We start from the raw sequence: 27,105 nt of genomic DNA, 5'->3' as shown, positions 1-27,105 counted from the left end.
CACAGTTGAGGTCACCTTGGCCTTTTTAAAATTAGGAAACTTCGACCTAGGAGCCGGCGCATCATCCTCAACATGTAGGATAGCCCGCACCGCCCTAACTAAGGCTGGAACATTAATGGAGGACTTAGCTTCCACCTCCTGCCCCATGACATCAGAGTCAGAGTCCTCATGGATTTCTCCATCATCTGAGGACACTTCCGAGTCCGACAACTGCGCAGCTAGTGAACTCACAACCGGACGTTTAGACACCCTTGGTGGCACATCACCTTGCAACATAGACTGAAACGCCGAGGATGAAGCCGCCAGACTCTGTACGGAGCTGGATAGAACATCCACCCAAGGCGGAGGAGCCGTCGGAGCAACACTCTGCAAAGGCACTACAGACTGACACGTCCCTGGGGAAGACTGCACATACACAGGCAGTCCCGAGTAAGGACCCACAGTCTGGGCCCCGGGGGAAGACCGCAACATTTGTGGAACCCTCGGGGAATGGGGGATGGTGGGCTGCGGTAACGCCCTAGAAGGGACCGCTGATGGGACCGATAACCGGTCCGCAATAGACGCCAGCACCTGTGAAAACATCGCCCAAGGAGGGTCCTGTGATACAGGGGGGTTGGAGGGGCCCGGTACCAGCTGGCACCGCCCGCACAGACCATCCTGAGATAAGTCCTCCCCATCAACTCCAGCAGCACAGCGTCTGCAGGAAAATAGCACAGGAGCCACAGAGCGCTCAGTCTCCTCATCCGACATGATACCGTAGATACACAAGAAATAGGTATCACCAGAGGAATTACGGTTTTAACACCCGCGCACTCACCAGTATGCGAAACAACAGCCCAGATATGGTACTGTGTAGCACACAACAGTATGTGACTGACCCCACAAATACGTGTTTTATATATGTGAGGGTCTCAGAAAAACGCCCTTCCCCCACACACCTGCCGGGCCGTAGGAGAAGGAAAGGGATAGTTATAAGCTGACAGTAAGGAGAATAAGTCACAGACAGGCAGCACTAGCAATAGTCACATACAATGCAGAAAAGTTATACTCACTGCACCTTCCGCTACAATCAACCGCCCAGATTCAGTGTCTGGGAGGGCTATAGTGCTGTGTACACTGTCCTTTAGCAGGGGAGAGGTACACAGGGGGACCGGTCCACTTGATACCGCCTGGGAGTCTGCGATGTGCCAGTAAAGATGGCCGCCGGAGACCTCAGAGGAGGAGTGGCCGAGAGATAAGAGCAGCTCAGCGACGCCAGACTGCTTGTTGAAAGGCGCGCTGAGCTGAGGGGAGGAGCCGCTAGACAGGGAAGGCTGCCTCCCCTGGCTAGCAATTAACCCCCGGGTTGCCGGTCCCGCTACCAGCCTGATACCCTGGTGGTCTAGCGGACACGCGGGGTATTCCTCAATTGAGGGGGAGCCCGCCGCCGCCGCTAGCGCCTCCGGTCTGTCCCCAGAGACCGGAGGCTCCTGACTGCATTGAAGTATCCGCGGGCCGCCGCACGCGGCGACCCGCGGCTTACCTGATCCCCGTCGCGTCCGGCAGCAGTCAAGGGAGTCCCCAGAGCCCGGCTAGTACAGGCTCTGGGGTCCCGCCGCGATCCCCAGAGCTGTACTGGCGTCGCGGCGCCAGCGGGGAGAAGGAGCGGCAGCGTGGACGTCCTAAAGGACAGTCTGATGCTGCCGCTCTAAAAGTGTAAAAAAAGAAGAAAAAAATAAAAAATTTATCTTTTAAAATAAAGCTTAGGGGCTGCTCCTGCAGCCCCACTGCGACAGGGTGACCCGACTCCGGCCGGGCACCAACTAAAACTGAGGTGCCTGTGGCCGGGGCGGGGTATAGAGGAGGACGGACCCAAGTGCATCCTGGGAGCAGCAAAGCTTTAACTGCGTGGTGCCCGTGGATCCAGATCCAGCTATACCCCAAGGTCAACCCTGTGGACCCCCTATGGACCCTGAAGTAGAAAGATCTTTTTTCTATACATTTTTCTCATTTCACTTCACCAAATTTTGTGCAGATCCATCACATAAAATTCAGATTAAACAAATAAATAAATAACAGGTAGTAATGTAACAAAAAAGGTAAAAAGCCAAGGGGGGTGAATACTTTTGCAAGGTATTGTAGCTCCGGAGGTTCCTTCCCTGCGCTATTCAATTCGCATTGAATTGAGCCCTATGACAGCTATGGCCCCAGTTCCCGGAGCACTCAGATAGGTCAGACTACAAGAAAGCGTGGAGAAGTTGCCCATAGCAACCAATCAGATTCCACCAATCATTTTACAGAGCTTTCTTGATAAATGCTACCTCGAAGCCGATTGCCTGCTATGGACAACTTCTCCACTCTTTTCACTGCTTAATGCACCATCCCCTCTGTTCTTACCAGTGGTGGCCAGAAGAGCGTTACCATGTGTGATAGATCCACTATCACAGACTCACTTAGCTTCCCTTCCATGGGGCATTATACAGTAACACCAGGGGATGTGTCTGAGTGATACAAGGATGTGATGGAGGAGAATCACCAGCCCCTCACATCACTGAGTAATAGGGAGGTTCTACCACAGTCCTGTCTGTGTATATAGGAGATGTCAGCGTGGTGTTTATCTATACAGTGTTACCTGTGTACTGTGTGACTGTATATATATTATAAATGTATATTGTATGTACACAGGAGAGTATCATAAGATATGTTATTAGAAAACAATACTTACATTTATAGTTGCGACACTCAGGGATAGATGTATCAAGTGGAGAAGAGTGGGGAAGTTACCCATAGCAACCAGCTTCTACCTCATTTATAGAATGCACTTGATAAATGCAACCTCAAAGTTGATTGGTTGCCATGTGAAACTTCACCACTGGCACACTTAGCCACTCTTTTCACTACTTCATACATCTCCCCCTCTGTGTGTGTCACTGCGTCAAACATCTCCCCCTCTGTGTGTGTCACCGCGTCATACATCTCCCCCTCTGTGTGTGTCACCGCATCATACATCTCCCCCTCTGTGTGTGTCACCGCATCATACATCTCCCCCTCTGTGTGTGTCACCGCATCATACATCTCCCCCTCTGTGTGTGTCACCACGTCATACATCTCCCCCTCTGTGTGTGTCACCGCTTCATACATCTCCCCCTCTGTGTGTGTCACTGCTTCATACATCTACACCTCTGTGTGTCACTGTGTCATACATCTACACCTGTGTGTCACTGCGTCATACATCTACCCCTCTGTGTGTCACTGCTTCATACATCTACCCCTCTGTGTGTCACTGTCATACATCTCCCCCTCTGTATGTCACTGCTTCATACATCTACCCCTCTGTGTGTCACTGTCATACATCTCCCCCTCTGTGTGTGTCACTGCTTCATACATCTACCCCTCTGTGTGTCACCGCTTCATACATCTCCCCCTCTGTGTGTGTCACTGCTTCATACATCTCCCCCTGTGTGTGTCACTGCTTCATACATCTACAACTCTGTGTGTCACTGTGTCATACATCTACACCTGTGTGTCACTGCGTCATACATCTACCCCTCTGTGTGTCACTGCTTCATACATCTACCCCTCTGTGTGTCACTGTCATACATCTCCCCCTCTGTGTGTCACTGCTTCATACATCTACCCCTCTGTGTGTCACTGTCATACATCTCCCCCTCTGTGTGTGTCACTGCTTCATACATCTACCCCTCTGTGTGTCACTGCTTCATACATCTCCCCCTCTGTGTGTGTCACTGCTTCATACATCTCCCCCTCTGTGTGTCACTGCTTCATACATCTACTCCTCTGTGTGTCACTGCTTCATACATCTACTCCTCTGTGTGTGTCACTGCATCATACATCTACTCCTCTGTGTGTGTCACTGCTTCATACATCTCCCCCTCTGTGTGTGTCACCGCTTCATACATCTCCCTCTCTGTGTGTGTCACCGCTTCATACATCTCCCCCTCTGTGTGTGTCACTGCGTCATACATCTCCCCCTCTGTGTGTGTCACTATCATACATCTCCCCCTCTGTGTGTGTCACTGCGTCATACATCTCCCCCTCTGTGTGTGTGTCACTGCGTCATACATCTCCCCCTCTGTGTGTGTCACTGCGTCATACATCTCCCCCTGTGTGTGTGTCACTGCGTCATACATCTCCTCCTCTGTGTGTGTCACTGCGTCATACATCTCCCCCTCTGTGTGTGTCACCGCATCATACATCTCCCCCTCTGTGTGTGTCACCACGTCATACATCTACCCCTCTGTGTGTGTCATTGCTTCATACATCTCCCCCTCTGTGTGTGTCACTGCGTCATACATATCCCCCTCTGTGTGTGTGTCACTGCGTCATACATCTCCCCCTCTGTGTGTGTCCCCGCATCATACATCTCCCCCTCTGTGTGTGTCACCACGTCATACATCTACCCCTCTGTGTGTGTCATTGCTTCATACATCTCCCCCTCTGTGTGTGTCACTGCTTCATACATCTCCCCCTCTGTGTGTCACTGCGTCATACATCTCCCCCTCTGTGTGTGTCACTGCGTCATACATATCCCCCTCTGTGTGTGTGTCACTGCGTCATACATCTCCCCCTCTGTGTGTGTCACCGCATCATACATCTCCCCCTCTGTGTGTGTCACCACGTCATACATCTACCCCTCTGTGTGTGTCATTGCTTCATACATCTCCCCCTCTGTGTGTGTCACTGCTTCATACATCTCCCCCTCTGTGTGTGTCACTGCGTCATACATATCCCCCTCTGTGTGTGTCACTGCGTCATACATATCCCCCTCTGTGTGTGTCACTGCGTCATACATCTCCCCCTCTGTGTGTGTGTCAGGCCACTACTCTATGCATTATATCACAGAAATACTGTTGGAGGGTGTTGGTGGTGAAACGTGTGGGGTTGTGGTGACATACACTGAACAGCTGGTATGTGGCCTGTGGTTCCTATATTGCTGGATGGAAGTATATAAGTGATGGGAATCCTGCAGTCAGATGTGGTGACAGCGGCTATTTGGTGCACATGTTGAATTTATTTTGATAAAATGTAAATATAGATCTTCCTGGTGAAAATTAAAAAATGTATATTTTCCTGGCCTTTACTATCGAGTAGTCGAACCATATAAATGTAACAATACGAAATAAAAAAAAAACAATTACACTTTAAATGGCCCTAAAGGAAGTATAATAGTAGCAACAAAATTGTAAAACAATGTTGCCAGAGATTTGCAGAACTGTCTCCTGATCCAGAATTAGTAAAAGGATCCCCTACATTTGTGTCAGAGGCATTTAGGCTACAGACCTGTGTATTAGATGTCTCTATGAGCAAAGCTCCACGGTAAGAGGATCCTCAAGACAGACAGTAATATGGATACGGAACTTATGTGGACTGCAGCAATGTATCAGACAGGAGAAGAAGGGGCCAATTTACTGACCCTATGGCTGGGCTTCATGTCACTGAGGCCCTGTAATTCCTCACACTGACAACTGGACACTGAGAAACCTTAAATATGTCTCTACTTATATATACACATAAACATTAATATTACATGGGCATTAAATGATTACTTGAAGCAATTATCATTAGTATGTCTTTTACTAAAATACTCATGTAGGCCAATATTAGTACCTAGTTCTTCTATTACTAAATGTATCAGGAATAAATCTAAGTATATTATTATACTGTGTCATAATAGACAGATAGAAATGTAACGCTATGTAATATAGACTGTGTTCTACGGGAACAAGATAACCTTGAGAAATAAAGAAATTCTTTCTGGTCTGTTTAAACATAACGTGTGAGAGAATGAGATTGTTACAGAGACAGTATGAAGACAATCACCTTCATTTTTATAGAAGAAATATCAATCTTGCTTTGATTACTTTATCAATATTTGTATATATACACACACATATATTTGGGTACCAGTAACAGGATCACCCCAGAGAGTTGTCTCCGTCCTCAGGACAATAATTCACAGCACTATGAGGTAGGTGGGATTCAGGGAGTTGCCCAACACCAAAGTGACGCTACAGTATATGATGTGTAGGACAGCTATGCGGGTCTTTGATTGATATATCTATATATATCTCAATCAATCAATACAAATAAATCAGTCATTAATAAATGTGTGTCATTTATATTGTCTTGTGGGATATTCAGGTTGAAGAACTTATTAAAGTAGAAAACATAATGGTAGAAGAAGAGACGTATGTGATGGGTGATCAGCAGTGTAAGGAGGAGGAAATCCCTACAGCTATCAGCACAGGTGAGTAATAATCACTAAGTACAGAACAGTCACATATTCTCCTTGTTCTGTCACTACAGCACTCTCTTATCCTACACCCTCCTCTGTCACTACAGCCATCTCTTATCCTACACCCTCCTCTGTCACTACAGCCATCTCTTATCCTACACCCTCCTGTCACTACAGCACTCTCTTATCCTACACCCTCCTCTGTCACTACAGCACTCTCTTATCCTACACCCTCCTCTGTCACTACAGCACTCTCTTATCCTACACCCTCCTCTGTCACTACAGCCATCTCTTATCCTACACCCTCCTCTGTCACTACAGCACTCTCTTATCCTACACCTTCCTCAGTCACTACAGCACTCTTATCCTACACCTTCCTCAGTCACTACAGCACTCTCTTATCCTACACCCTCCTCTGTCACTACAGCCATCTCTTATCCTACACCTTCCTCAGTCACTACAGCACTCTCTTATCCTACACCCTCCTCTGTCACTACAGCCATCTCTTATCCTACACCTTCCTCAGTCACTACAGCACTCTCTTATCCTACACCCTCCTCTGTCACTACAGCACTCTCTTATCCTACACCCTCCTCTGTCACTACAGCCATCTCTTATCCTACACCCTCCTCTGTCACTACAGCACTCTCTTATCCTACACCCTCCTCTGTCACTACAGCACTCTCTTATCCTACACCCTCCTCTGTCACTACAGCACTCTCTTATCCTACACCCTCCTCTGTCACTGCAGCAATCTCTTATCCTACATCCTCCTCTGTCACTACAGCACTCTCTTATCCTACACCCTCCTCTGTCACTACAGCACTCTCTTATCCTACACCTTCCTCTGTCACTACAGCACTCTCTTATCCTACACCTTCCTCTGTCACTACAGCACTCTCTTATCCTACACCCTCCTCTGCCACTACTACAGCAATCTCTTATCCTACACCCTCCTCTGCCACTACTACAGCAATCTCTTATCCTACACCCTCCTCTGTCACTACAGCACTCTCTTATCCTACACCCTCCTCTGTCACTACTACAGCAATCTCTTATCCTACACCCTCCTCTGTCACTACAGCCATCTCTTATCCTACACCCTCCTCTGTCACTACTACAGCAATCTCTTATCCTACACCCTCCTCTGTCACTACTACAGCAATCTCTTATCCTACACCCTCCTCTGTCACTACAGCCATCTCTTATCCTACACCCTCCTCTGTCACTACAGCCATCTCCTATCCTACACCCTCCTCTGTCACTACAGCCATCTCTTATCCTACACTCTCCTCTGTCACTACAGCCATCTCTTATCCTACACCCTCCTCTGTCACTGCAGCAATCTCTTATCCTACATCCTCCTCTGTCACTACAGCACTCTCTTATCCTACACCCTCCTCTGTCACTACAGCACTCTCTTATCCTACACCCTCCACTGTCACTACAGCACTCTCTTATCCTACACCCTCCTCTGTCACTGCAGCAATCTCTTATCCTACATCCTCCTCTGTCACTACAGCACTCTCTTATCCTACACCCTCCTCTGTCACTACAGCACTCTCTTATCCTACACCTTCCTCTGTCACTACAGCACTCTCTTATCCTACACCTTCCTCTGTCACTACAGCACTCTCTTATCCTACACCCTCCTCTGTCACTACAGCACTCTCTTATCCTACACCTTCCTCTGTCACTACAGCACTCTCTTATCCTACACCCTCCTCTGTCACTACAGCACTCTCTTATCCTACACCCTCCTCTGTCACTACAGCAATCTCTTATCCTACACCCTCCTCTGTCACTACAGCACTCTCTTATCCTACACCCTCCTCTGTCACTACAGCCATCTCTTATCCTACACCCTCCTCTGTCACTGCAGCAATCTCTTATCATAAGAGATGGCTGTAGTGACAGAGGAGAGTGTAGGATAAGAGATGGCTGTAGTGACAGAGGAGGGTGTAGGATAGGAGATGGCTGTAGTGACAGAGGAGGGTGTAGGATAAGAGATGGCTGTAGTGACAGAGGAGGGTGTAGGATAAGAGATTGCTGTAGTAGTGACAGAGGAGGGTGTAGGATAAGAGATGGCTGTAGTGACAGAGGAGGGTGTAGGATAAGAGATTGCTGTAGTAGTGACAGAGGAGGGTGTAGGATAAGAGAGTGCTGTAGTGACAGAGGAGGGTGTAGGATAAGAGATTGCTGTAGTAGTGGCAGAGGAGGGTGTAGGATAAGAGATTGCTGTAGTAGTGGCAGAGGAGGGTGTAGGATAAGAGAGTGCTGTAGTGACAGAGGAGGGTGTAGGATAAGAGAGTGCTGTAGTGACAGAACAAGGAGAATATGTGACTGTTCTGTACTTAGTGATTATTACTCACCTGTGCTGATAGCTGTAGGGATTTCCTCCTCCTTACACTGCTGATCACCCATCACATACGTCTCTTCGCCTACAATTAAGTCTTCTACTTTAATAAGTTCTTCAGCCTGAATATCCCACAAGACAATATAAATGACACACATATAATAATGACTGATTTAATTCTGAGTAAACAGAAGACATCAGTGTATGAGACCCGCGCAGCTGTCCTACAGATCATATACTGTATATCGTCACATTGGTATTGGGCAACTCCCTCAATCCCATCTACCTGATCCTCCTGTGGGTTATTGTCCTGAGGATGGGGACATCTCTCTGGGGCATTCCTGTTACTGGCCCCATCTGTAGGAGACACACAGTGACTGATTACACTGTATATATGTGATTATCAGATGATGTGTATATAGGTGGCCCCATAGCTGCTCTCTCCATTACAATAAACGACAGTGTCCTCTTACCCAGTGATGTGAGGGGCCGGTGATTCTCCATCATCACGTCCTTGTACAGACCCCTGTGTCCTTCTATATACTCCCACTCCTCCATGGAGAAATAGACAGTGACGTCCTCACATCTTATAGGAACCTGACACACAGAATGATACAGTCATCACCCAGACACATCCCCTGGTGTTACTGTATAATGTCCCATTCCCAGCAGTCACCTCTCCGGTCATCACCCAGACACATCCCCTGGTGTTACTGTATAATGTCCTATTCCCAGCAGTCACCTCTCCAGTCATCACCCAGACACATCCCCTGGTGTTACTGTATAATGTCCTATTCCCAGCAGTCACCTCTCCAGTCATCACCCAGACACATCCCCTGGTGTTACTGTATAATGTCCTATTCCCAGCAGTCACCTCTCCAGTCATCACCCAGACACATCCCCTGGTGTTACTGTATAATGTCCCATTCCCAGCAGTCACCTCTCCAGTCATCACCCAGACACATCCCCTGGTGTTACTGTATAATGTCCCATTCCCAGCAGTCACCTCTCCAGTCATCACCCAGACACATCCCCCGGTGTTACTGTATAATGTCCCATTCCCAGTAGTCACCTCTCCAGTCATCACCCAGACACATCCCCCGATGTTACTGTATAATGTCCCATTCTCAGCAGTCACCTCTCCAGTCATCACCCAGACACATCCCCTGGTGTTACTGTATAATGTCCTATTCCCAGCAGTCACCTCTCCAGTCATCACCCAGACACATCCCCCGGTGTTACTGTATAATGTCCTATTCCCAGCAGTCACCTCTCCAGTCATCACCCAGACACATCCCCTGGTGTTACTGTATAATGTCCCATTCCCAGCAGTCACCTCTCCAGTCATCACCCAGACACATCCCCTGGTGTTACTGTATTATGTCCCATTCCCAGCAGTCACCTCTCCAGTCAGCAGCTGAATGATCTTGTTGGTGAGTTCCAGGATCTTCTGGTCATTGTCTCTCTCATGTATCAGTGAGTGAGGTGGAGGCACAGTGAAGAGGCTCTCCCTAATTAGTTCTCCTGACACACGGGGACGGCTGCTGGGTGTCTCTCGTACCTCAGATGTCTTCTTCTCTACTGTGTAATCCTGTGTATTAAAAGACATTACTGTATAGAATGTGACTTTGCCAGAATTACCCATCTCCCCAGTCAGGTCCCTGTGTTAGTAATAGAGATAAGAGTGAGGTCACTGTGACACTCCCAGACTCCCTCACCTCCCCAGTCAGGTCCCTGTGTTAGTAATAGAGATAAGAGTGATGTCACTGTGACACTCCCAGACTCCCTCACCTCCCCAGTCAGGTCCCTGTGTTAGTAATAGAGATAATAGTGATGTCACTGTGACACTCCCAGACTCCCTCACCTCCCCAGTCAGCAGGTAGATAATCTCCAGGGTGATATGTAATATCCTCTCAGTCATGTGACTCCTGTCCTTGTCTATCCTCGGTGAATCCATGACTTATACAGGACGGGTGTCACCGTTACGTGACTGTTAATGAAGACTCTCCGGTTCCTCACAGTTCAGCTACCTAGGAATAAATATAATAATTATTATAAACACCACAGAGTACACATGTAACAGACAATTTTGTATGTAAGAAAGTTTTGTGGACGGATCTTTTGATTTTTCGCACAGTTCACGCTTTGGATTTGAGCTTTTATTTGGTTGAAGCATCTGTCATTTGTTGCCTAACTGTGTAAATAATGAAATGTGATTAATAGGCATATCACATGGTGACAATTGCAGACTCACATTTAGGGGTATATTTACTAAAGGTCCATTTTGGTGTATTTGTAGTTGATTTTCATTCAAATTTGCAACTCAGATTTCCTGAAGTCAAAACAGACTATAAAAACGAATATAAAACCAAATCCTGACCAAAATCGAACATCGATACTGTCACATACACCACTACAGGATCACCTCATTTACTAACAGTTGCAGAGAAAATGAAAATTGACTACAATAAACAAAAAAATGAGAGATATGGTAAGACCTTACCTTTGTCATCTCTCTTTCCTCAAAGTCCATAGGACAGGGAAACCTTGGGGTATAGGTGATGCAGAGTCATCCGTGCACCTTACACAGTAGATGTTGCTCAGGATGCACTCGGGTCCTCCCCTATACCCCACCCCCAAAGGCACCTCAAGTTCGTAGCAAGTCAAAGGCCGGAGAAGATCAAAGATAGAGAAGAAAGTCTGGAACACACAAGAATCACACTCTCACACAGAAGGAGACGAAAAAAACGGTGACCAGAGCAAAGCCCATCTGAAGCACCGATGCGTCAGGGTGGGTACCCTGTGGACACTATGGACTTCGAGGAAAGAGAGATAACAAAGGTAAGTTCTTATCATATTTCTTATTTTCCTCTTCAAGGTCATAGGCTCTACAGGGAGACCTTGGGGATGTCCCAAAGCAGTCCTGTTAAGGGTGGGGACGCTCCCCATGAAAGACCCACAAACCAAGTAGAATGCGCAGTAACAGAGGGCAGTACTGGAAGGCCCTCATGAGTGTACGCCTCAGAGATCGTCATGCGAATCCACCTAGCCAAAGTCTGCTTATTAGCTGGCCATCCCTTCTTGTGAAATCCATAGAATACAAAGAAGTCTGACTTCCGAAGGGAACTGGTACGGTCCGCATAAATCTTGAGGGCACGTACCACATCCAATGAGGCCTCACCTGCCGAGAGGTCTAGTGATAGAAAGGCCGGTACAATAATTTCCTCAATAATGTGGAAACTAGATACCACCTTAGGAAGGAAACCAGGGGGGAGTTTGAAACACCGCCCTGTCCTGGTGAAAAAACAGAAATGGGGAACAACAAGAGAGAGCCCCCAAATCTGACACTCTTCTGGGGGAAGCAATAGCCACAAGAAAAACAGTCTTAGCCGTAAGCCATTTGAGATCCACTGGGTTTCAAATGGAGGTCCCTGGAGGGCCCTAAGGACCACAGCCAAATCCCAAGGCACCACAGGAGGGACAAAGGGAGGCTGATTGCGAAAGACACCCTGATGGAAAGTTTGGAAATCAGGGAGAGGTGCAATCCTTCGCTGGAACCACACTGACAGAGCAGAGACATGCACCTTCAGTGAGGCAAGGCGGAGACCTAGGTAAAAACCCGCCTGTAGGACAGACAAAACTCGATATCCGTAACACCTGGGGATTGTAACCACTGAATATAGGTATGCCACACCCTATGGTAAATCCTGGCAGAGACTGGTTTACGCGTTCTGAGCATGGTGTTAACCACAGAGCCGGAAAAACCCTTGGACCTTAGGAGGGATGTCTCAAGATTCACGCCGTCAAAGACAGACGACCCAGGTCCAGGTAAAGGCAAGGACCTTGAGACAACAGGTCCGGACATTGAGGCAATAGCAACAGTGTCGATAGAGAAACTCCAAAGATCTGAGTACCAGTGATATCTGGGCCACGCTGGAGCCACCAGCAGGACAGTGCCTCCTTGTTTGAACTTCCGAAGTACCCGAGGAAGGTGGGAAAACGGAGGAAATAGTTGCGCAAACTGGAAGGTCCACTTGACTGACAAAGCATCTCTTGTTCTGGACCCATACACTAGCAGTTTGTGATTGTGTCGGGAGGCCATAAGGTCCACGTCCAGAAGGCCCCATTTGTCCACTAGGAGCTGAAACACTTCTTAGTGAAGAGACCATTCCCTGGGATGCACGTCGTGACAGCTGAGGAAATCCGCTTCCCTATTGAGAACTCCTGGAATGAACACTGCCGATATGGCTGGGAGAGGACCTTCTGCCTATGTCAGTATGCGCAACACCTCTGTCATAGCAAAGAGACTGGAATAATAACCCCCTCTGGGGCAACGGGACTGGTACAATGACCCCCGCTTTAAGCAATGATTGCATTTCCGCTAGAATTTTTAAGGCCTTGTCCTTGTTTGACTGAAGGCCTGTGCAGAAAAACTTATGGGGAGGTCTTCTGCGGAAGGAGAGGGCGTACCCGTGAGAGACCACTTCTATTATTCAGTTGTCTGTAGTGGTCTGACACCAGTACTGGGTGAACTGAAGGGAATCGGTATGAAATACCGCCGGCAGCGGCAGCCCGACACTGGAACAGATCCCGGCAGCGGCAGCCCGACAGCGCAGGAAATCCCGATCATTGTAAGGTAAGTAATGACTAACCTAAACCCCCTAACCCTCCTTTGGGGTGCCTAACCCTAACCTCCCCCCCCCTAAGTGCCTAACCCTAACCTCCCCCCCCAAGTGCCTAACCCTAATCCCCCCTGTAAGTGCCTAACCCTAATCCCCACTGTAAGTGCCTAACCCTAACCACCCCCTTCCCCGCTGCCTAAACCTAAGTCCCCCGGGGGGTGCCTGACCCCAAGTCCCCCCCAGGGGTTGCCTAACCCTAACCCTCCCCCTAGCCTAACCCTAACCCTCTCGGGGGGGGTGCCTAACCCAAAGTCACCCCCGGGTGTGCTAAACCTAACCCCCCCCCCGGTGGTGTCGATAAAATGAGCGGCGTCTACATCTAGACGCTGAGCATTTCACCCTCGCCGGGATATGACAGTCGGGAAGCCGGCTGTCGGTATAATGTCAGCCGGCTTCCCTATTGCATCCCGAAGTGAAGAAGTCTGTCTCCCACCCTGGGATCACCCAAAGGGAGGTCCGTCCCATCAGGCTGAGCATTTGTCGTCAAACTTGGCAGCCGTACATCTGGCACTCCAAGCCTGCTTCTTAGGCTTGGCAGCCTCCTTGGTGCACGACGGTCTAGGAAAGGACTGAGCTTTAAGTTTACCTTGGGGCCGAAAAGACGAGGTCCGGGATCCCGAGGAACCAGAAGCAGAAGGTACACACACTGACTTAGCTGCTGCCAACATATCCACAATCTTATCCAAGTCAGGACCAAAGAGAACCTGACAATTGTAAGGCAAACACTCCAAACCCTTCTTAGAATATGCATCAGCTCTCCAAGAGCGTAACAACAGAGAGCGCCGAGCTGAAATTGCTGCAGCCGAAGCCCTGGAGGTGGAGGGCAAACATCTAGGGCAGCTTTGTTAATATAAGTAGCTGAATCTCAGTGGTTACCCACCAGAGTCACTTGCTCATTGGTAGCATCCTAAGAAAAAGACTCCTCTAGCGAGTCCGCCCAGCGTACCACCCAGCAGATAGCCATGGCCGGTCTGGAAGCCGCTCCTGAAAGGGAATATATGGACTTCAGACAAACCTCCACCTTCCTGTCCGTAGTGTCCTTCAAAGAGGACATGGACGACTTTTAACCAAGCGAGTCACACGAGAATCCACCTGTGAATGAGTTTCCCATTTGGAGAAATAATCCTCAGCAAGAGGGTAGGCATAAGCCAGATGTCTTGGAAGCTGGAAACACTTACTAGGTTATTTCCATGCCTCCTCTAGGTGATCCACCAGCTGATCTGATAAAGGAAATATGGCAGCGGTAGCCTTTATGACCTTGCAGTAGGCATGTTTGGATATGGACTTCGGCGGGTCCTCTTCTTCTATATCCAGGGTCGAACGGACAGCCTGGATCAGACCTGGAATATAGATCTTTGTCCTAGACTCCACCTCCCGTGTAGAGGGCTCGGTGTCAAGACAGGTCAGGAACCTCGCCGTCATGTCATTGTCATCATAATGTGTAGACTGAGATGACAACAAAGGTCTCTTAGCCGGTCTAAGAGGTGATTCCCCTTGTAAAACCTCAGTCAGGTTTTGCACCATAGTAGAGAGAGTATTCACCCAGACAGGTTCAAGAGTAACCTGAGCGGGTGCAGCCTGCTGAGGAAGGCTCTGAGACATCACCATCTGCAGTGGGAACCCATGTAGGGGAGATGGTGTAAAAAAAAAAAAAGACTGCTGCTCAATAGGTCACGCTGCTTACTTGGTCCCCGTAGCGCCCGGCCGCAATTCAGGGATCCTCCGGGGTCCCTGCTAGCTGAGACCCCAGAGGCCCGCTGAGATCCCCGGATCAGTACCGGCATCTCTGCGCCACGGAGCGGCAGTGCGGACGTCCTCCCTTTAAGTAGACCAGAATAAATTAATAAAATCTTCAGGGGCTGGATAACAGGCCCCCATCGCGTAACAGTGACCCGCCTCCGGCTGGGCACCCAACAAAACTGAGGTTCCTTTGGCCCGGGGTATAGGGGAGGACCCAAGTGCATCCTGGGAAAAAATTACTGAATAAGGTGCCCGGATGACTCAGCATCACCTAAACCCCAAGGTCTCTCTGTAGAGCCTATGGACCCTGAAGAGGAAAAATAAACTGACATTCAGATCCCAAAATAAATACACCTGTCTGAGGGTTGTGATATTGGGAGAAGCAGCACATGACATCTATTCATTCGTCTGTGATTGTTTCACCTAAACTTTCCCCTCCCCGCAGGAGAGTGCGGCCAGTGGGTGGGCACAGCTGTTTCAGCGGGGAGCCACCATAAGGGCGGAGTACATTGTAGCACTGTGAAATAGTGAAGGGCGCGGCGCCCCTCTAAAACAGCCTAGTGGGAACACTAGTCACAATACACAGGTCACACACGCTGATCACCGTACACAGGTAACACACGTACCACACAGGTCACACACGCTGATCACCGTACACAGGTACCACGCGCTGATCACCGTACACAGGTCACACACGTACCACACGTTGATCACCACACACAGGTCACACATACCACGCGCTGATCACCGTTCACAGATCACACACGCTGATCACCGTTCACAGATCACACACGCTGATCACTGTTCACAGATCACACACGTGCCACACGCTGATCACCGTACACAGATCACACACGCTGATCACCGTACACAGGTACCACACGCTGATCACCGTACACAGATCACACACGTGCCACACGCTGATCACCGTACACAGATCACACACGTGCCACACGCTGATCACCGTACACAGATCACACACGCTGATCGCCACACGCTGATCACCGTTCACAGATCACACACGCTGATCACCGTACACAGGTACCACACGCTGATCACCGTACACAGATCACACACGTGCCACGCGCTGATCACCGTACACAGATCACACACGTGCCACACGCTGATCACCGTACACAGATCACACACGCTGATCACCGTACACAGGTACCACACGCTGATCACCGTACACAGATCACACACGTGCCACACGCTGATCACCGTACACAGATCACACACGTGCCACACGCTGATCACCGTACACAGATCACACACGCTGATCGCCGTACACAGATCACACACACGCCACACGCTGATCACCGTACACAGATCACACACGCTGATCACCGTACACAGGTCACACACGTACCACACGCTGATCACCACACACAGGTCACACATACCACGCGCTGATCACCGTTCACAGATCACACGCGCTGATCACCGTTCACAGATCACACACGCTGATCACCGTTCACAGATCACACACGCTGATCACCGTTCACAGATCACACACGCTGATCACCGTTCACAGATCACACACGTGCCACACGCTGATCACCGTACACAGATCACACACGCTGATCACCGTACACAGATCACACACGTCCCACACGCTGATCACCGTACACAGATCACACACGCTGATCACCGTACACAGATCACACACGCGCCACACGCTGATCACCGTACACAGATCACACACGCGCCACACGCTGATCACCGTACACAGATCACACACGTACCACACGCTGATCACCGTACACAGATCACAGACGCGCCACACGCTGATCACCGTACACAGACGCGCCACACGCTGATCACCGTACACAGATCACACACGCGCCACACGCTGATCACCGTACACAGATCACACACGCGCCACACGCTGATCACCGTACACAGATCACACACGCGCCACACGCTGATCACCGTACACAGATCACACACGTGCCACACGCTGATCACCGTACACAGATCACACACGCTGATCGCCACACGCTGATCACCGTACACAGATCACACACGCTGATCACCGTACACAGATCACACACGCGCCACACGCTGATCATCGTACACAGATCACACACGCTGATCACCGTTCACAGATCACACACGCTGATCACCGTTCACAGATCACACACGTGCCACACGCTGATCACCGTACACAGATCACACACGTCCCACACGCTGATCACCGTACACAGATCACACACGCTGATCACCGTACACAGATCACACACGTCCCACACGCTGATCACTACACACAGCTCACACACGTACCACACGCTGATCACTACACACAGCTCACACACGTACCACACGCTGATCACTACACACACAGGTCACACACTCTGATCACTACGCACAGGTCACACGTACCACACGCTGATCACTATACACAGGTCACACACGCTGATCACTATACATAGGTCACACGTACCACACGCTGATCACTATACATAGGTCACACGTACCACACGCTGATCACCGTACACAGATCACACACGCTGATCACCGTACACAGATCACACACGCGCCACACGCTGATCACCGTACACAGATCACACACGCTGATCACCGTACACATATCTCACACGCTGATCGCCACACGCTGATCACCGTACACAGATCTCACACGCTGATCACCGTACACAGATCACACACGCGCCACACGCTGATCACCGTACACAGATCACACACGCTGATCACCGTACACAGATCACACACGCGCCACACGCTGATCACCGTACACAGATCACACACGCTGATCGCCACACGCTGATCACCGTACACAGATCTCACACGCTGATCACCGTACACAGATCACACACGCTGATCACCGTACACAGATCACACACGCTGATCACCGTACACAGGTCACACACGTACCACACGTTGATCACCACACACAGGTCACACATACCACGCGCTGATCACCGTTCACAGATCACACACGCTGATCACCGTACACAGATCTCACACGCTGATCACCGTACACAGATCACACACGTGCCACACGCTGATCACCGTACACAGATCACACACGTCCCACACAGATCACCGTACACAGATCACACACGTACCACATGCTGATCACTACACACAGCTCACACACGTACCACACGCTGATCACTACACACACAGGTCACACACACTGATCACTACGCACAGGTCACACGTACCACACGTTGATCACTATACACAGGTCACACACGCTGATCACTATACACAGGTCACACGTACCACACGTTGATCACTATACACAGGTCACACACGCTGATCACCGTACACAGATCACACACGCGCCACACGCTGATCACCGTACACAAATCACACACGCTGATCACCGTACACAGATCACACACGCGCCACACGCTGATCACCGTACACAGATCACACACGCGCGCCACACGCTGATCACCGTACACAGATCACACACGCGCGCCACACGCTGATCACCGTACACAGATCACACACGCGCGCCACACGCTGATCACCGTACACAGATCACACACGCGCCACACGCTGATCACCGTACACAGATCACACGCTGATCACCGTACACAGATCACACACGTGCCACACGCTGATCACCGTACACAGATCACACACGTACCACATGCTGATCACCGTACACAGATCACACACGCTGATCGCCACACGCTGATCACCGTACACAGATCACACACGCTGATCACCGTACACAGATCACACACGCTGATCACCGTACACAAATCACACACGCTGATCGCCACACGCTGATCACCGTACACAGGTCACACACGTACCACACGTTGATCACCGTACACACAGGTCACACACGCTGATCACCGTTCACAGATGACACACGTGCCACACGCTGATCACCGTACACAGATCACACACGCTGATCACCGTACACAGATCACACACGTCCCACACGCTGATCACCGTACACAGATCACACACGCTGATCACCGTACACAGATCACACACGTACCACACGCTGATCACTACACACACAGGTCACACACTCTGATCACTACGCACAGGTCACACGTACCACACGCTGATCACTATACACAGGTCACACACGCTGATCACTATACACAGGTCACACGTACCACACGTTGATCACTATACACAGGTCACACACGCTGATCACTATACATAGGTCACACGTACCACACGCTGATCACCGTACACAGATCACACACGCTGATCACCGTACACAGATCTCACACGCTGATCACCGTACACAGGTCACACACGTACCACACGTTGATCACCGTTCACAGATCACACACGTACCACACGCTGATCACTACACACACAGGTCACACACTCTGATCACTACGCACAGGTCACACGTACCACACGTTGATCACTATACACAGGTCACACACGCTGATCACTATACATAGGTCACACGTACCACACGTTGATCACTATACACAGGTCACACACGCTGATCACCGTACACAGATCACACACGCGCCACACGCTGATCACTACACACAGGTCACACACGCTGATCACTACACACACTGATCACTACGCACAGGTCACACGTACCACACGTTGATCACTATACACAGGTCACACACGCTGATCACTATACACAGGTCACACGTAGATCACTATACACAGGTCACACACGCTGATCACCGTACACAGATCACACACGCTGATCACCGTACACAGATCACACACGCTGATCACCGTACACAGATCACACACGCTGATCACCGTACACAGATCACACACGCGCCACACGCTGATCACCGTACACAGATCACACACGCGCCACACGCTGATCACCGTACACAGATCACACACGCGCCACACGCTGATAACCGTACACAGATCACATACGCGCCACACGCTGATCACCGTACACAGATCACACACGCGCCACACGCTGATCACCGTACACAGATCACACACGTGCCACACGCTGATCACCGTACACAGATCATACACGTACCACACGCTGATCACCGTACACAGATCACACACGCTGATCGCCACACGCTGATCACCGTACACAGATCACACACGCTGATCACCGTACACAGATCACACACGCGCCACACGCTGATCACCGTACACAGATCACACACGCTGATCGCCACACGCTGATCACCGTACACAGGTCACACACGTACCACACGTTGATCACCGTACACACAGGTCACACATACCACGCGCTGATCACCGTTCACAGATCACACACGCTGATCACCGTTCACAGATCACACACGTGCCACACGCTGATCACCGTACACAGATCACACACGCTGATCACCGTACACAGATCACACACGTCCCACACGCTGATCACCGTACACAGATCACACACGCTGATCACCGTACACAGATCACACACGCTGATCACCGTACACAGATCACACACGTACCACACGCTGATCACTACACACACAGGTCACACACTCTGATCACTACGCACAGGTCACACGTACCACACGCTGATCACTATACACAGGTCACACACGCTGATCACTATACATAGGTCACACGTACCACACGCTGATCACTATACATAGGTCACACGTACCACACGCTGATCACCGTACACAGATCACACACGCTGATCACCGTACACAGATCACACACGCGCCACACGCTGATCACCGTACACAGATCACACACGCTGATCGCCACACGCTGATCACCGTACACAGATCACACACGCTGATCGCCACACGCTGATCACCGTACACAGATCTCACACGCTGATCGCCACACGCTGATCACCGTACACAGATCTCACACGCTGATCACCGTACACAGATCACACACGCGCCACACGCTGATCACCGTACACAGATCACACACGCTGATCACCGTACACAGGTCACACACGTGCCACATGTTGATCACCGTTCACAGATCACACACGCTGATCACCGTACACAGATCACACACGCTGATCGCCACACGCTGATCACCGTACACAGATCTCACACGCTGATCACCGTACACAGATCACACACGCGCCACACGCTGGTCACCGTACACAGATCACACACGCTGATCGCCACACGCTGATCACCGTACACAGGTCACACACGTACCACACGTTGATCACCACACACAGGTCACACATACCACGCGCTGATCACCGTTCACAGATCACACACGCTGATCACCGTTCACAGATCACACACGCTGATCACCGTTCACAGATCACACACGTGCCACACGCTGATCACCGTACACAGATCACACACGCTGATCACCGTACACAGATCACACGTCCCACACAGATCACACACGCTGATCACCGTACACAGATCACACACGTACCACATGCTGATCACTACACACAGCTCACACACGTACCACACGCTGATCACTACACACACAGGTCACACACACTGATCACTACGCACAGGTCACACGTACCACACGTTGATCACTATACACAGGTCACACACGTACCACACGCTGATCACTACACACACAGGTCACACACACTGATCACTACTCACAGGTCACACGTACCACACGTTGATCACTATACACAGGTCACACACGCTGATCACTATACACAGGTCACACGTACCACACGTTGATCACTATACACAGGTCACACACGCTGATCACCGTACACAGATCACACACGCGCCACACGCTGATCACCGTACACAGATCACACACGCTGATCACCGTACACAGATCACACACGCGCCACACGCTGATCACCGTACACAGATCACACACGCGCCACACGCTGATCACCGTACACACAGGTCACACATACCACGCGCTGATCACCGTACACAGATCACACACGCGCCACACGCTGATCACCGTACACAGGTCACACACGTACCACACGTTGATCACCGTACACACAGGTCACACATACCACGCGCTGATCACCGTTCACAGATCACACACGCTGATCACCGTTCACAGATCACACACGTGCCACACGCTGATCACCGTACACAGATCACACACGCTGATCACCGTACACAGATCACACACGTCCCACACGCTGATCACCGTACACAGATCACACACGCTGATCACCGTACACAGATCACACACGCGCCACACGCTGATCACCGTACACAGATCACACACGCTGATCACCGTACACAGATCTCACACACTGATCACCGTACACAGGTCACACACGTACCACACGCTGATCACTACACACACAGGTCACACGTACCACACGCTGATCACTATACACAGGTCACACACGCTGATCACTATACACAGGTCACACGTACCACACGTTGATCACTATACACAGGTCACACACGCTGATCACTATACATAGGTCACACGTACCACACGCTGATCACCGTACACAGATCACACACGCTGATCACCGTACACAGATCTCACACACTGATCACCGTACACAGGTCACACACGTACCACACGTTGATCACCGTTCACAGATCACACACGTACCACACGCTGATCACTACACACACAGGTCACACTCTCTGATCACTACGCACAGGTCACACGTACCACAAGTTGATCACTATACACAGGTCACACACGCTGATCACTATACATAGGTCACACGTACCACACGTTGATCACTATACACAGGTCACACACGCTGATCACCGTACACAGATCACACACGCGCCACACGCTGATCACTACACACAGGTCACACACGCTGATCACTACACACACAGGTCACACACACTGATCACTACGCACAGGTCACACGTACCACACGTTGATCACTATACACAGGTCACACACGCTGATCACTATACACAGGTCACACGTACCACACGTTGATCACTATACACAGGTCACACACGCTGATCACCGTACACAGATCACACACGCGCCGCACGCTGATCACTACACACAGGTCACACACACAGGTCACACACACTGATCACTACGCACAGGTCACACGTACCACACGTTGATCACTATACACAGGTCACACACGCTGATCACTATACACAGGTCACACGTACCACACGTTGATCACCATACACAGGTCACACACGCTGATCACCGTACACAGATCACACACGCTGATCACCGTACACAGATCACACACGCTGATCACCGTACACAGATCACACACGCTGATCACCGTACACAGATCACACACGCTGATCACCGTACACAGATCACACACGCTGATCACCGTACACAGATCACACACGCGCCACACGCTGATCACCGTACACAGATCACACACGCTGATCACCGTACACAGATCACACACGCGCCACACGCTGATCACCGTACACAGATCACACACGCGCCACACGCTGATCACCGTACACAGATCACACGCGCCACACGCTGATCACCGTACACAGATCACACACGTGCCACACGCTGATCACCGTACACAGATCACACACGTGCCACACGCTGATCACCGTACACAGATCACACACGTACCACATGCTGATCACCGTACACAGATCACACACGCTGATCGCCACACGCTGATCACCGTACACAGATCACACACGCTGATCACCGTACACAGATCACACACGCGCCACACGCTGATCACCGTACACAGATCACACACGCTGATCACCGTACACAGGTCACACACATACCACACGTTGATCACCGTACACACAGGTCACACATACCACGCGCTGATCACCGTTCACAGATCACACACGCTGATCACCGTTCACAGATCACACACGTGCCACACTCTGATCACCGTACACAGATCACACACGTCCCACACGCTGATCACCGTACACAGATCACACACGCTGATCACCGTACACAGATCACACACGTACCACACGCTGATCACTACACACACAGGTCACACGTACCACACGCTGATCACTATACACAGGTCACACACGCTGATCACTATACACAGGTCACACGTACCACACGTTGATCACTATACACAGGTCACACACGCTGATCACTATACATAGGTCACACGTACCACACGCTGATCACCGTACACAGATCACACACGCTGATCACCGTACACAGATCTCACACGCTGATCACCGTACACAGATCTCACACGCTGATCACCGTACACAGGTCACACACGTACCACACGTTGATCACCGTTCACAGATCACACACGTACCACACGCTGATCACTACACACACAGGTCACACACTCTGATCACTACGCACAGGTCACACGTACCACACGTTGATCACTATACACAGGTCACACACGCTGATCACTATACATAGGTCACACGTACCACACGTTGATCACTATACACAGGTCACACACGCTGATCACCGTACACAGATCACACACGCGCCACACGCTGATCACTACACACAGGTCACACACGCTGATCACTACACACACAGGTCACACACACTGATCACTACGCACAGGTCACACGTACCACACGTTGATCACTATACACAGGTCACACACGCTGATCACTATACACAGGTCACACGTACCACACGTTGATCACTATACACAGGTCACACACGCTGATCACCGTACACAGATCACACACGCGCCACACGCTGATCACCGTACACAGATCACACACGCTGATCACCGTACACAGATCACACACGCTGATCACCGTACACAGATCACACACGCGCCACACGCTGATCACCGTACACAGATCACACACGCGCCACACGCTGATCACCGTACACAGATCACACACGCGCCACACGCTGATCACCGTACACAGATCACACACGCGCCACACGCTGATCACCGTACACAGATCACACGCGCCACACGCTGATCACCGTACACAGATCACACACGTGCCACACGCTGATCACCGTACACAGATCACACACGTACCACATGCTGATCACCGTACACAGATCACACACGCTGATCACCGTACACAGATCACACACGCGCCACACGCTGATCACCGTACACAGATCACACACGCTGATCGCCACACGCTGATCACCGTACACAGGTCACACACGTACCACACGTTGATCACCGTACACACAGGTCACACATACCACGCGCTGATCACCGTTCACAGATCACACACGCTGATCACCATTCACAGATCACACACGTGCCACACGCTGATCACCGTACACAGATCACACACGCTGATCACCGTACACAGATCACACACGCGCCACACGCTGATCACCGTACACAGATCACACACGCGCCACACGCTGATCACCGTACACAGATCACACACGCGCCACACGCTGATCACCGTACACAGATCACACACGCGCCACACGCTGATCACCGTACACAGATCACACACGCGCCACACGCTGATCACCGTACACAGATCACACGCGCCACACGCTGATCACCGTACACAGATCACACACGTGCCACACGCTGATCACCGTACACAGATCACACACGTACCACATGCTGATCACCGTACACAGATCACACACGCTGATCACCGTACACAGATCACACACACGCCACACGCTGATCACCGTACACAGATCACACACGCTGATCACCGTACACAGGTCACACACGTCCCACACGCTGATCACCGTACACAGATCACACACGTACCACACGCTGATCACTACACACACAGGTCACACACTCTGATCACTACGCACAGGTCACACATACCACACGTTGATCACTATACACAGGTCACACACGCTGATCACCGTACACAGATCACACACGCGCCACACGCTGATCACCGTACACAGATCACACACGCGCCACACGCTGATCACCGTACACAGATCACACACGCGCCACACGCTGATCACCGTACACAGATCACACACGCGCCACACGCTGATCACCGTACACAGATCACACACGCGCCACACGCTGATCACCGTACACAGATCACACGCGCCACACGCTGATCACCGTACACAGATCACACACGTGCCACACGCTGATCACCGTACACAGATCACACACGTACCACATGCTGATCACCGTACACAGATCACACACGCTGATCACCGTACACAGATCACACACGCGCCACACGCTGATCACCGTACACAGATCACACACGCTGATCGCCACACGCTGATCACCGTACACAGGTCACACACGTACCACACGTTGATCACCGTACACACAGGTCACACATACCACGCGCTGATCACCGTTCACAGATCACACACGCTGATCACCATTCACAGATCACACACGTGCCACACGCTGATCACCGTACACAGATCACACACGCTGATCACCGTACACAGATCACACACGTCCCACACGCTGATCACCGTACACAGATCACACACGTACCACACGCTGATCACTACACACACAGGTCACACACTCTGATCACTACGCACAGGTCACACGTACCACACGTTGATCACTATACACAGGTCACACACGCTGATCACTATACACAGGTCACACACGTCCCACACGCTGATCACCGTACACAGATCACACACGTACCACACGCTGATCACTACACACACAGGTCACACACTCTGATCACTACGCACAGGTCACACGTACCACACGTTGATCACTATACACAGGTCACACACGCTGATCACTATACACAGGTCACACACGCTGATCACCGTACACACAGGTCACACACGTCCCACACGCTGATCACCGTACACAGATCACACACGTCCCACACGCTGATCACTACACACAGGTCACACACTGATCACTATACACAGGTCACACGTCCCACACTCTGATCACTACGCACAGGTCACATTGGTACTACACCTAATAATACTGAGCTCCTAAATGCAGGTCCTGGTGGTCGCTGGGTGATGGGGTCTCCCTCAGGGTCGTAGACTCGTAGGTAAAGTCGTATCATACCACGTGTATGTGAAAATTTGCTATCAGAAATGGAGGAGGGCTTACATTTGAACACTAGAGGTAATGTAGTTCAATGTCTATTCATACTCTATACGGACATTTTCTTTAAGACCATCAGTCACTGTGAAACATGAGCGGTCTCACACAAAATGGCGCCTGCACAGGAGACATCACGTGACCATCATTTTTCTTGTGCCGCATTTATTGTATACGACGTCTGTGTGGCTGCTGATTAGCTGTTATGGGATAACAGTATTACCCATGATCCTCTCCTGCTGGTGATGTGTGTAATGTATCTGACTATCTGTGTTGTGGTCAG

At 50.6% G+C, this 27,105-nt stretch overlaps 1 protein-coding gene across 1 annotated transcript in view; it reads right to left on the bottom strand.

Moving 5' to 3' along the window:
• Window positions 1–26,818, bottom strand: part of LOC148506459 (uncharacterized) — a 43,999-nt gene extending 17,181 nt beyond the window's left edge. The window contains exons 1-4 of the mRNA XM_088446727.1: window positions 26,691–26,818; window positions 10,456–10,621; window positions 9,994–10,182; window positions 9,065–9,188 (exon numbers count right to left, since the gene is read on the bottom strand). Coding sequence (XP_088302853.1) covers window positions 9,065–9,188; window positions 9,994–10,182; window positions 10,456–10,548 — 406 coding nt within the window. The 5' untranslated portion in view covers window positions 10,549–10,621; window positions 26,691–26,818. The remainder of the gene's footprint in view (window positions 1–9,064; window positions 9,189–9,993; window positions 10,183–10,455; window positions 10,622–26,690) is intronic.
• Window positions 26,819–27,105: the final 287 nt, after the last annotated feature.

This window comes from Taudactylus pleione, unplaced genomic scaffold (genome assembly GCF_031769625.1).
Source record: "Taudactylus pleione unplaced genomic scaffold, aTauple2 ptg000403l, whole genome shotgun sequence".
Lineage (NCBI taxonomy): Eukaryota > Metazoa > Chordata > Amphibia > Anura > Myobatrachidae > Taudactylus > Taudactylus pleione.
Note: the sequence above shows the minus strand (reverse complement) of the source record. Positions and strands in the feature narration are given on the sequence as shown.